This window comes from Etheostoma spectabile, chromosome 9 (assembly GCF_008692095.1).
Source record: "Etheostoma spectabile isolate EspeVRDwgs_2016 chromosome 9, UIUC_Espe_1.0, whole genome shotgun sequence".
Classification (NCBI taxonomy): domain Eukaryota; kingdom Metazoa; phylum Chordata; class Actinopteri; order Perciformes; family Percidae; genus Etheostoma; species Etheostoma spectabile.
This window is the reverse complement of record NC_045741.1, coordinates 22,834,074-22,847,626: the sequence shown is the minus strand read 5'-3', so window position 1 is coordinate 22,847,626 and position 13,553 is coordinate 22,834,074. Positions and strand designations below refer to the sequence as shown.

General features: G+C 35.4%; 2 protein-coding genes across 2 annotated transcripts in view; one reads left to right on the top strand and one right to left on the bottom strand.

Annotated features, from left to right (window-relative positions):
- dnttip2 (deoxynucleotidyltransferase, terminal, interacting protein 2) overlaps positions 1–5,407 on the top strand; it is a 6,453-nt gene extending 1,046 nt beyond the window's left edge. The window contains exons 2-7 of the mRNA XM_032526872.1: positions 350–2,433; positions 3,511–3,649; positions 3,878–3,973; positions 4,182–4,346; positions 4,588–4,697; positions 5,045–5,407. Coding sequence (XP_032382763.1) covers positions 350–2,433; positions 3,511–3,649; positions 3,878–3,973; positions 4,182–4,346; positions 4,588–4,697; positions 5,045–5,141 — 2,691 coding nt within the window. The 3' untranslated portion in view covers positions 5,142–5,407. The remainder of the gene's footprint in view (positions 1–349; positions 2,434–3,510; positions 3,650–3,877; positions 3,974–4,181; positions 4,347–4,587; positions 4,698–5,044) is intronic.
- spata6 (spermatogenesis associated 6) overlaps positions 4,731–13,553 on the bottom strand; it is a 23,616-nt gene continuing 14,793 nt past the window's right edge. The window contains 2 exon segments of the mRNA XM_032526877.1: positions 4,731–5,630; positions 5,633–5,709. Of these exon segments, the coding sequence (XP_032382768.1) occupies positions 5,596–5,630; positions 5,633–5,709 (112 nt within the window). The 3' untranslated portion in view covers positions 4,731–5,595.

The window sequence follows — 13,553 nt, the reverse complement described above, 5'->3', positions numbered from 1 at the left end:
TGTAGAAATAAGTGGCGGTAGAAAGCTTCCAATTAGACATTTTCTATACTATTCGTTGGTGTGGAAACTGTCTCCTTGTGTTCACAAGTAAAACTGAACGTTGATATAACTTCAGTGGTCTCTGTCTATTCTTGATAATGAAATTATTCTAATAGCCAAAACCGATATATATTATTCCTCTGTGTCGTTGAACTTCACTAAAGTCCATGAACTAAACACACCAGTGAGTCACACCTTTGCACTGGCTGCCATTTTACTTTGTTACTATGAACAGTGGCTTTACTCAGTTTGAATCAAGGCTTGCTGTAGAACCAGCTGTACTAATAACTGTCTTATTTTTGCCACACAGGCCACTCCTTCCACTGGTCGAAGAACCAGGAGTAATGCTAAACAAGCAGAGAGCCCTACCCAGCATGCCCAGGTGGAGACCAGCAGCCAGCTTGAAAAAAGCGAGGGAGGACCCCAGGCATCTCCACCGGCCTCTGCACTGAAAAGATGCACCAGAGCTTCCCGACTCCACAGTCCAGAGCTGCCATGCACACCTGTGGGCTCCACCCACGAAGCGGACGTGTCAGATGTGGAGTCATGCACCTCTGTGGTCGAGATCAAACTACCAATGACACGCACCCGTGGGAGAAGGGGTCAGCCCTGCACAGTAAGTCAGGAAGATGAGGACATATCTGAGGTGGAGTCATGCTGTTCTGCAGTATCTGCATCAAAAGCTAGCCAAAGTAGCCGCCGGAGCACAAGGAGGAAGGCAATTCCTAAAAGCCTTGACCCATCTCATGTTGAGGAGAGGGACGTCAAGCTCGACTTGGGACTGGAGACCGAGTCCTGCAGCTCTGTAGTGTCTGATTCCCAGAGGGTCACCAGAAGTCAAAGAAGAACTACTCGCACCAGATCATCTGCCAAACAACAAACTGAGGATTCAGAGTTCTCAGATGCTGACAGCATCGCAGGAGCTGAAGTTTCTAAGTCCACCACACGCAGAGCTACGAGATCCAAAAGGCAAACATGTCCCATTCCCATCTACCTTGGCGAAGGCTCAGAAAGCTCTCAGTCCCCTGCCCCCAGAGCTCGAAGGAGCCGTGCAGCTCCAGGGAAGGCAGCAGCTTCTGCAGATGTCAGTGAGCCCCAGTCTTGTGAGTCTGAAGGCCATGAGTCCGGGTCCACTTACAGTCACAGCTACGTGACTCGTAGACGGGGAAAGACCCAATCCCCCAGTCCCAAAGCCATAGACTCCGACTCAGTACCGACCGACGTGCAGTCTCCGATGGGCAGCGCCTGCTCCACACAGAGCGGAGGGACTCCCTGCAGCAGCCGCACAGGCTCGGGGAGCAGCAGTCGAGGTGCTTGGACGACCAGGAGCTCAGTCAAGGCCTGTAGTATTGTTCTTGAAAAAGCTACAGAGCCAGCTGAGGAGGACACTTCTTTAAATGATTCTAGACTAGAAAGTACAGTGATCTTTGAGGATGCAGATTCCACACTGTTAGAGGAAGATGTGAACCAAACATTGGAAGAAAAAGAGAAAGAAGGTTTGAATAGTACTGCTCTCACATCAAATAAAGCACATACAAGGAGCATGGAAAAGGAAGTAATTACTTCAGAGGAAAACTCCACCCATGTGTCTCCCCTGGTATCAGACAGTCCTGGCTGTGCTGAGGAAGCCGTTAGTAAACCTGCAGTTACCTTCAGACGCCAGCAGGAGGAGATGTGTGCTAAGAACAAGGACAGGAACATCTCAGAGATGGAAATGATACAGGAAGTAATTGCACCATCAGAAGCGTTAAAGCCTGGCCAATCAGTTACAGAAACAGTATGTGAGAGCGCTTCTGAAATCCCACAGAAGACTGAAGAGAAGGATGAAGCTATGGAAGTAGCATATGTGGACACCCACTCATCACAGGGAGCTGAGGCTGTGGATGAGGATGCTGTTGTGGAAAGCGGGCCCAGTGAGCAGGAGAAAATGGAAGACGCTCAGCAGGTGGCGGACTCCAGTGAGGTCCGAGTTAAGTCCATTCAAGTGGCATCCAGCCAGCAGCACAATGTCACAGTGGATTCTGACCCAGAACAGCAACCTCAAGACGTCATTGTGGAGAATGCAAAAAAACTCACCCTGCTGGAGAGCAGCGAGGATGAAGATGTTGAAGAAGAGGAGGATTTGGGTTACCGGGCAGAGGAGAGAGCAGGCCTTACCCAGAAGTGTGAAGCGGCAGCTGCTGCATCAGTTGATGGACTGTTTATGATTGACACGCGGCCAGGACAGGAGGCCGATGACCAGTACTACAAGGAAAAGCCAACAGAGGAGGAGAAAGCCCAAAGGGAAGAGAGAGTTGAGCAGGAGGAGCAAGATGAGGAGTTTGTGGATGAGGATGGGGAGGATGATGATGATGAAGATGCAGAAATCCTCTTCTCTTGTAGAAATCCTCAGTTGTAAGTGTGCGATAGATGGCAGCCTCAGATTGGTACATTATAATTTACTGTCAACAAATCCCTTTCAAAGAATAGTTGGACATTTCAGGAAATACACTTATTTGCTTTCCTGCTGCGAGTAGATTGATTCCACTTGTGTGCCTGGATGCTAAATAGGAAGCTGCAGCCGATTAGCTAAGCTTAAGCAAAAAAACACTTGAAATAGGGAAACCGACAGCATGGCTCTGTCCAATGTTTTAATTGTTGAGCATTAGAGATGCTGTTCTTCCCCTATGTCCTGTATCCATGCTGTGCTAAACGAACAGTCTCCTGGCTCCAGCTTCATATTTAAAAGACGGATTAGAGAGAGTGGCATCGGTCTTGAGTCTTGAGAAAGACAATAAGCATATTTTATTGTGTATTCATTTTTTAAACCGTGGTAATCTTACTTTTACTGAAATACTTTGTATCACAAGTATCGTACTTTGCTACGTTTAAAGTCTCAACGTTTACAAGCTGCAGCAGAGAAGAAGCTGCAGGAGGGCACAGCTCGATACATGTGACAATCCCAAAGAGATTTGTTTTTAATATTTTCATTCACCAGCAGAGGGTCAGCCGTCGGGTAGGAAGAGGGAACAATGAAATGGCCTACTTTTTATTTAACTACATTTGTACATAAATACTGTTACTTGAGTAACATTTCTTTAAAGTAACTACTTTTAATAGAGTACAATATTCTAGTCTTCCACTCTTTCCACCTCTGTTGAACTCTTCCACCAGCGGAAGGAGTGGCCTTGGAAGCAGAAGTAAGTCAACGTCTGTAATAAAGCTGATTCTACAGCAAAATGGATCAGGGCAGTGCTGATGTTCTATTTTTTTCTTTTTCATTTTTCAAATGACCACAACCAACAATGTGTCAGTGTGTCTCTTTAATATTCTTTCTGTGTCTGGTTTTGGTAATTTCTTGGGATTTTCTATGATAGAAACTATAGAACATTACCAGCTGTTAACTGAGCACGTAGATGGTACAGCCACACTCATTAATTATATATTATAACTGCAGAAATGAGGAATTTTCTCTGTGCCAATTTGTTTCAGGAAAGAGTTGTCCAGCCGTATTGACCCTGGCATCAGAGTGAAGGAGCTCGGGGGTTTATACATCAATTTTGATGGCAGCAAATCAAAACCTGTCTCCAGTTCGCTGCAAAAACTAAAGGAAAAGAAGATCCAAGATGAGGTGAATAAGTGATTGATTTTTTTTTTCCCTTTTGAAGGTGATCTGTGGTGCAGAATGAATAATGAACTTTATAGTTATGCAAGGACGAGTAAATCCAATAACACCTGAGATGGTGTTATTCATGGTCTCTCTCCAGTTCTCCGTGACATTGGCCTTTTATCTCTCAGCAGTGGGGTGTTGATAGAGTTTGGTGCTTTGCAGTGTTGCAGTGTTTGTTGTTGTCCACAGGTGATGAAGAAAAGTGTGATGGGACCAGACTTTGAAAAGAAGGATGCAGTGCCTCCGTACTGTGAATCCAAACAAGCCCAAAAGCTGAAACGCAGAGTAAGTTTTAAAAAGTTATGCATTGGTCTATAGATTATCTGTGCTAAAGTTTTATCACTTGGATCATGAATCATTTGTGGAGTCAGTTATGACACGTCCTCCCCAAATAACGAAAACATTAACATGTAGTCATCATAAAGAAGATATGGTTATGTGCTTCAAAAGCTTCTACAATGCTTGTTAAATAATTGAAATAACTTTTTCCCAGACGGAGAGGGAGAAATCAACAGGAGATGGTTGGTTTAATATGAAAGCCCCCGAGATCACTCAGGAGCTGAAAGGAGACCTCAAAGTCCTGAAGATGAGAGGCTCCATGGATCCTAAGAGGTTCTACAAAAAGAACGACAGGGATGGCTTTCCCAAATATTTTCAGGTCAGTAGAAAACAAGAGTCACCTGCCCCTCTAACTCCTGCAATAACAATGCAGTGCTTAAACTTGTTTTCTTAAGAATAATAGCCATGACTCTTTAACTTGCTAAATTGTACAGTTCCCTACAAGTTTGTAGTTAAGATAACTATATTTTGGTGTATCAATCTCCTAATGTAGTCTACAATATTTTGGAATTATGTTTGTATCAACATCAAACTGAGTAACTTATGTGCATGTGATACAGGTTGGTACGGTGGTGGACAGCGCAATCGACTTCTATCATTCCCGTGTTCCCAAGAAGAGCAGGAAGAGAACCATGGTGGAGGAGCTGCTATCTGACGCTGAGTTCAGACAGTAAGTTGTATGAAAATGAAAACAAAACACGTTTACTCAATGCTTTATTATTATCATAGACTGATGGTTTGACCAAATATTGACAGGTGAGGTGTTAGTGATGTACAGACGAATCAATACTGGGCACCATATTTCAGATCTATTACATCACAATATTTATAACTGCTATCACAATACAGTATGTAACCATGATAAAAGTGAATTCTCATCAGGTTACAGAACCTAATGGGTCACGGAATACATTGCAACACCACAGCCTCAATGCCAATCCTGCATGTAATGTGTGGGCACTTTGTTAGGCATTTGCTTGACAGTATATTGCCATTTCTTTCCGCTTGTCTTACCAGGAACAACAAAAAGAAGTACCAGCACATTGTGACAGAGAAAGCAGCACATGGAGCCGGCAAGAGGAACAAGAAGAAGAATAAATTCCATAAGAAATGAATCTTGATGTGATGAACACTCTAAATGGCTTTTCCTAGTATTATGTAATAACTGCAGGAAGTGGGTTGCCATTGAATGCTATTAAATAGTAAATATTTCCAATTAAAACAAACTTTTTTTTAATCAAATGGACCTGTATCATATAAACATTTTGCTGCACAGTAATCATAGTATTTCATACATGCAAAATGAACATTAAAATATTTTCTTGCGATGACTGGTACCAATGTTTGTAAAGGTTCTCGTAAATTAAACTCATCACATCAAAACGTGGCTTGCAATATTGTTTTTGTAAGTTTTTAAAATCTAATCAGGAAAACGTGTGTAAAATTTTCAGATTAAGGTGTGTTAGTGTGCATCCCATCCTTTAAATCTAAAGTATGCATTATGAGAGGGATTGTTTTAACCGTGAATAGTCTTTGTATTGTAACTTGTTGGTCTCCTTGTGGACAGATCAGGAAGTGAAAGGTCGAAGGTCATTTGGTGGTCCCAGGTGGTTTTGTGTGTCTGCAGAATTCTCTGGACTCGGCTGTGGATCTGCTCACAGTAGGATGGACTGGTCTGGAGCCTGAAGAACAAAAAAAACAACATTAAAAGCCCATAAATTATTCTACTTGGCTACGGCGTCATACCGATTGAGTGTAAATATTAATGGACAAACCATCTAGTTCTGCAAATGGGGAAGTGCCTTTTTTATCTGAATTCCAGCAGGGGGACGACACATGCAGTGGCAAAAGGAGGTCCGTTTCTGTAAAAGTCTATGAGAAAGTGACCCACTTCTCTCTCAGTAAAAATTTTCATGAGTTTTATGGTCTCAGTTACTAGTTTAAGTTTTCTGCAACACAAAACTTTTAAATTATAGTCTTGTTGATTTTAAATGGCCGATATCGCAGGGTTTTTTTTATGACGTGGCTATGATTTGATTGTCAGTGAAAGTGTCAGTGTTGTATCAAAATTTCATATAAAAGTCATTGTATACCATATCAAAAAATGTAATGAAAAAAGTCATAGTATAGTATGTCAAAAAATTAAGTCAGTGTAATATGTTGAAAAAGTTACACAAAAAAAGTCTTAGTATAGTATCTCAAAAAAGTCATAGTATGGTATGTCGAAATAAGTGAAATCAAAGCCAAAGTACAGTATGTAGAAAAACTTGATTAAAAAAAGTCATAGTATAGTATGTAAAAAAAATCAAATCTTAGTATAGTATGTTGAAAAAGTCATAGTATAGTATGTCAAATTTCATTGTGTAGTATTTTGAAAAGTAATAGCATTTGGAAAAAAGTGATCAAAAAGTTATAGTATGTTCAAAAAAAAGTGATAAAAAGTCATATGTCAACAAATTTCAGTACAGTATGTAAAAAAAAAAAAGTGAAATCAAAGTCATGGTAGTTTATAAAATCATAGTATGGTATGTCAATAAAAGTGAAATTAAAGTCATATAGTATGGTATGTCAAAAAATTTGAAATTAAATCCTATGTTGAATTTAGTGAAATTAAAGTCAGTCAAAAGTTTATAAAAAGAATTCATAGTTTAGTATGTTGAAAAAAGTAAAATTAAAGTTATAGTATGGTATGTCAAAAACGTTTATATAAAAAGGTGGTATATTATGTCAAAAAAAAGTATAGTATGTCGAAAAAAGTGATCAAAAAAAAAAAAAGAAAAGTGAAATTAAAAGTCATAGTCTGGTATGCCAAACGTTATAAAAAAAGTCAGTTTAGTATGTCGAAAAAAGTCATACTATAGTATGTCAAAATAAATGTTAAAAAAAGCCATAGTATAATATGTCAAAAAAAGTCATGGTATGGAATGTAAAAAAAATTGAAATTACAGTCATAGTATAGTATGTCGAAAAAAGTCACAGTAGTATGTCGAATACGTTGATCAAAAAGTCATAGTATAGTATGTTGAAAATTAATAAAGTCATATTATAGTATGTCAAAAAATGTCATAATATAGTACATAAAAAAAAGTCAATAGTATAGTATGTTGAAAAAGTTGATCAAGAAAGGGAGGGAGGGTACGATTTAAGGGGAAGAGGAAATTTTAAGATTAATAGATGTAGAACATCAAGGAAAAGATTATGTTTATCATGTGCGGAGTTAATGTGGAACAAACTAAATGAGAACCTAAAGCAATGCCCAAACATACCTTTTCAAAAAAATGTACAAAGAAATTAGTTTTAGAAAGTATAAAGAAGCACTGTAGAAAGTTTGTTTGTGTTTGTTTGTTATTTATTTAATATAATATATATGAGGGTATGTGTGTGTGTGTATAGTATGTATATGTGTGTTGTGTGTGTATTATATAATATATATATATATATATGTGTGTATATGTATGTATAATGTGTATGTATATATATATGTATATTTATGTATGTGTGTGTGTTGTGTATATGTATATTGTGTTTGTATATGTATGTGTATATGTATGTATGTATATATATGTATGTGTATATGTGTGTGTAATGTACATATGTGGTATGTATCTGTGTAGGTAGTGTGTGTGTATATATATATATATATAATATTATATATATATATATATATATATATATATATATATATATAGCAACATATATAATATTGTAAAGCAATGCAAGAATTAAGGGGGGAGTACATAAGTTTTACTTCTTCCTACTCCTTTTCGCACATGTAATAGAGGGATGTTAAGAAGGATACTGTTTTTTATGTTTCTCTCTAATTTTTTGTTTTATTATTCTTTTTATTATTATTTTTATCCTTTTCTCTTGCATGTTCGAAATAAAGATATCAATCAATCAATCAATCAAAAGAAGTTACAGTATAGTATGTCGGAAAAACTAAAGTCAATAGTATAGTATGTTAAAAAGTGATAAAAAAGTCATAGCATAGTATGTCAACAAATTTCATAGTATAGTACATCAAAAAAAGTCAATAGTATAGTATGTTGAAAAAGTCATAGTATAGTATGTCGAAAAAGTTGATAAAAAAGTCACAGTAGTATGTCGGAAAAAATTAAAGTCATAGTATTGTACATCGAAAAATTTCATAGTATAGTACGTCAAAAAAGTCAATAGTATATAGTATGTTGAAAATGTCATAGTATGTCAAAAAAAGGCATCAAAAAGTCATAGTAAAGTATGTCGAAAAAAATTAAAGTCAATAGTATAGTATGTCGAAAAAAGTGATCAAAAAGTCATAGTATGTTGAAAAAGTTGATCAAAAAGTCATAGTATAGTCTGTCGAAAAAAATTTAATTAAAGTCATAGTATAGTATGTCAAAAAATTCATAGTATAGTACGTCAAATAATGTCAATAGTATAGTTTGTTGAAAAAGTCATTGTATAGTATGTCAACAAATTTCATAGTACAGTATGTCGAAAAAAGTGAAATCAAAGTCATGGTATGGTATGTTGAAAAAGTTGATAAAAAAAGTCATTGTATGTCGAAAAAAAGTGCAATTGAAGTCATTTAGTATGGTATGTCAAAACATTTGAAATTAAAGTTAAAAAGTTGATAAAAAAGTCATAGTAAGTTGAATAAAGTGAAATTAAAGTCATAGTCTGGTATGTTGAAAGTTTATAAAAAGAAGTCAGTTGAGTATGTCAAAAAAGTAATTCTATAGTGTGTCAAAATAAATGATCAAAAAGTCATAGTGTGGTGTGTCAAAAAAGTGAAATAAAAATCATAGTTGACAAAAGTGATTAAAAAAAGTCATAGTGTAGTATGTTGAACAAAATTCATAGTATGTCAAAAAAATGATTTTAAAGTCATAGTAGCATGTCGAAAAAGTTGAAAAAAGTCAGTATATTATGTTGAAAAAAGTCTACAGTGTTTTGGAAAAAAGTGATCAAAAAGTCATAATAGCATAGTATAGCATAGCATAGTATATCAACAAATTTCCTAGTATGTCGGAAAAAGTTTATAGTATGTTGAAAAAATTGATCAAAATTTCATAGTATAGTACGCCCAAAAAATCATGGTATAGTATGTCAAAAAAAATTGATCAAAAAGTCACAGTGGTATGTTGAAAAAGTTGATCAAAAAGTCATAGTGTAGTATGTTGAAAAAGTTCATCAAAAAGTCATATTATAGTATGTTAAAAAAAATTAAAGTCGTATGTCGAAACATTTCATAGTATAGTACATCGAAAAAGTCATGGTATGGTATGTCAAAAAAAGTGAAATTAAAGTCATAGTATAGTATGTTGAAAAAGTTGATCAAAAAGTCACAGTAGTATGTTAAAAAAGTTGATCAAATAGTCAAAGTATAGTATGTTAAAATTAATTCATTAAAATTCAAATTAAAGTCATATTATATCCATCCATCTTCATCCGCTTATCCAGTCATATTATAGTATGTCGAAAAATGTCATAGTATCGTACATCAAAAAAAGTCAATAGTATAGTATGTTGAAAAAGTCATAGTATAGTATGTCAAAAAAAGGGATCAAAAAGTCATAGTTTAGTATGTTGAAAAAAATTAAAGTCATATTATAGTATGTCAAAAAATGTCATAGTATAGTATATAAAAAAGTCAATAGTATAGTATGTTGAAAAAGTCATAGTATGTCAAAAAAAGGGATCAAAAAGTTAGTTTAGTATATTGAAAAAAGTCTATTGTATGTTGAAAAAAGTGATCAAAAAGTCATAGTATAGAATATCGACAAATTTCATAGTATGTCGAAAAATGTCATAGCATTTCAAAAAAAGTGAAATCAAACTTATAGTATGGTATGTCAAAAATGTGAAATTAAAGTCAAAAAAGTTGATAAAAAGTTTTTGTATAGTATGACGAAATAAGTGAAATCAAAGTCCAAGTATAGTATGTTGAAAAGTTTTATATAAAAAGTCATAGTATAGTATGTTAAAAAGTGATCAAAAAGTCATAGCATAGTATGTCGAAAACAAGTGATCAAAACATCATAGTGTGTCAAGTATAGTATGTCAAAAAAGTGAAATTAAAATCATATCCACACCATCGACAAAAGTGATAAAAAAGTGATGGAATAGTATGTTGAAAAAAGTGATCGAAAAGTCATAGTATATCTTAAAAAGTCATAACAAAGTCAGAGTATTGTTGGCAAAAAAAAAACGTCATGAAAAGGAACCGACGGACTGGGAATTTAACCTGGGACACAGTCTCCAGGAAGTACTTGCTGGTTGCTTTTGGGTAGCAGTGTTAACCATTAGGCCAGTGTGATACAAAGGTATTTAAGTTGAAACAATGATAGCATAGTGCTGTATATATCAAAAAAATATAGCCTTAAAAAAGTTACAGTATAGTACGTTTTATAAAAGGGATAAAAAAGTAATAATATAGTATGTCAAAAAACTTGACTGGGTATCAAACCTGAGAATGAGTCTGTAGGAACTGCTGTAGTGTTTAGGCCAATGTGCTGCTAAAGTATTGATGTACAAACAGTGATAGCCTAATATATTTCGAGAAAAAAATACATAAAAAGGTTACAGTATAGTATGTTACAAGTCATAGCATAGTATGTTGAAAAAAGGTCATTGTATCATTGTATCGTTGGTGAAAAAAAACATGAAAAGGAATATCCCTGAATGGGAATCAACCTGGGTCAGTCTCCTGTGACCACTTGTTGGCAGCAGTGTTAACCATTCAGACAGTGTGCACCACATATGTGTGGAAACAGTGAAAGCATAGTATGCTGTAAAAAGCCATAAAAAAAGTTACAGTATAGTACGTTGAAAAAGGATATTAAAAAAGGTCATAGTATACTATGTCAAAAAAAGTGAACAAAAGTTATAGTATAGTACGTTGAAAAAAGTCATAAAAAAGTAAAAGTATTGTATGTTGAAGAAAACATGAAAAAGGCCAGGCCAGACTGGGAATTGAACCTGGGAGAGTCTGCAGAGTCTAATTGCTGGTTGCTTGTTGTAGCTATGCTAACCAGTGAGCCAAAAAATAACTAAGCATAGGATCTTAGCCATTATAGTATAGTTTTACTAAAAAACGTCATAGTATAGTATGTTAAAAAAGTCATTGTATAATCTTTAAAAAAGTCAAAAAAAGTTATAGTATAGCATGACAAAAAAAGTTATAGTGTGTTAAAAGAAAAGGATAAAATAAATTACAGTATTGTATGTAAAAAAATAATTAAGTCAAAAAAGTCATAGTATAGTATGTTGAAAAACTTGACTTTGTATCAAACCTAAGATCTTATCTGCAGCGACTGCATGTTGGTTGCAGTGTTAACCATTAAGCCAATGCGCCACTAAAGTATTTATGTTGAAACAGTGATAGCATAGTATATGTAAAAAAAAAAAAAGAAATATATACTGTGTATAATTACAGTATAGTACGTTTTAAAAAAAGTGATAAAAGGTTACAGTATAGTATGTCAAAAAAATATAAAATGTCATAGTATAGTATGTTGAAAAAAAATCAATATGGTTATACAGTATGTCACAAAATATCAAAAAATATATAGTATAGTGTGTCATAAAATTTCATAAAAGTCACCAAAAAAAACACACACATATATACATATATATATAAGTCATAGTACGTCATGAATTTAACAAAAAAAGTCATAGTATTGTATGCTATTAATTTCTCTAGTAAGCCATAAACATTTTAAAAAGTCAAAGTATTGTAGGTCATAAAATTTCATAAAAAGTCATAGTATAGTATGTCAAAAATATAAATAAGTCACAGTATAGTATGTCTTTATTTCAAGTGTAAGGCATTTTTGATACAATTAAATAAAGTAAATCACAGAATAGTATGTCATAAACATGTCTTAAAAAGTCAAAGTTCTGTAATCCAAAAGTCATACTATAATAGTCATTAAAATGTCATAATAAAAATGTCAAATAAGTTATAGTATGTGTCATAAAAATGTCAAAAAAGTCACAGTATAGTAAACCATAACAAATTTGTCTGGTACTAATATTTATACAGTGGGGCTCGAAAGTTTGGGAACCCCAGGTAAAAATTTGTAGTAATGTGCATAAAGAAGCCAAGAAAAAGATAGGAAAATTTCCAAAAGGCATCAAATGACAGATAAGACATTCTTATAATATGTCACAAATAGTTAGATCTTATTTCCATCATTTACACTTTCAAAATAACAGAAAATAAAAAAATGGCGTCTGCAAAAGTTTGGGCACACTGCAGAGTTTCTAGCATGCACCGCCCCCTTTGGAAAGCTGAGACCTGACAGGGTCATGGATTGTTCTCAATCAACGTCTGGAAAGACCAGGTGATGTCCATCTTAAGGTTTTAAATGCCCAGACTCATCTGACCTCGCCCCAACAATCAGCACCATGGCTTCTTCTAAGCAGTTGTCTAGAAAACTGAAACTGAAAATAGTCACAAAGCAGGAGAAGGCTATAAGAAGATAGGAAAGCATTTTCAGATGTCAATAGCCTCTGCTTGGTATGTAATTAAGAAATGGCAGTCATCAGGAACAGTAGAAGTCAAAGCGAGATCTGGAATACCAAGAAAAATATCAGATAGAACAGCTCGCGGGATTGTGAGAAAACCAAGTCTAAACCCACGATCCATCCAGAAAGACCTGGCAGACACTGGAGTTGTGGTAAACAATTCCACTATAAAGAGATACTTGTACAAATATGGTCTTCATGGAAAAGTTCCCAGAAGAAAACCTCTTCTATGTCCTCACCACAAAAATCAGCGTTCTAAGTTTGCAGATGAACATATAGACATGCCTGATGAATTGTGAAACAAGTTCTGTGGACCAATGAGGTTAAAATAGAACTTTTGACCGGATTCAGCAAAGGTACAGTACGTTTGAAAGAAAGGGCACAGAATTAATGAAAGAACCCTGTCCAACTGTTAAGCATGGGGCGCGGGGGGGGGGGGGGGGGGGGGAGAATCAATCATGCTTTGGGGTTGTATTGCAGCCAGCGGCACAGGAAACATTTCACGAGTAGAAGGAAAAAACGGATTCAATAAAATTTCAGCAAATTTTGGATGCTAACTTGATGCTTGAACTTGATGATTTGTGAAAAAGCTGAAGGTAAAGAGAGGATGGCTTCCACAAATGGATAATGATCCTAAACACACCTCAAATCCACAGTGGATTACATCAAGAGGCGTAAACTGAAGGTTTTGCCATGGCCTTCACAATCTCCTGACTTCAACATAATTGAAATCTATGGATAGACCTTAAAAGAGCAGTGCGCAACAGACAGCCCAGAAACCTCAAAGAACTGGAAGACTTTGGAAGGAAGAATGGACGAAGATACCTCAAACAAGAACTGAAAGACTCTTGGCTGGAGCGTTTCCAAGCTGTGATACTTGCCAAAGGGGGGTACAAGGTATTAACTTTGCCCAAACTTTTGCAGACGCCACTTTTTTAAATTTTTGTTATTTTGAAAGTGTAAATTATGGAAATAAAATCTAACTTTTTGTGAAATATTATACGAATGTCTA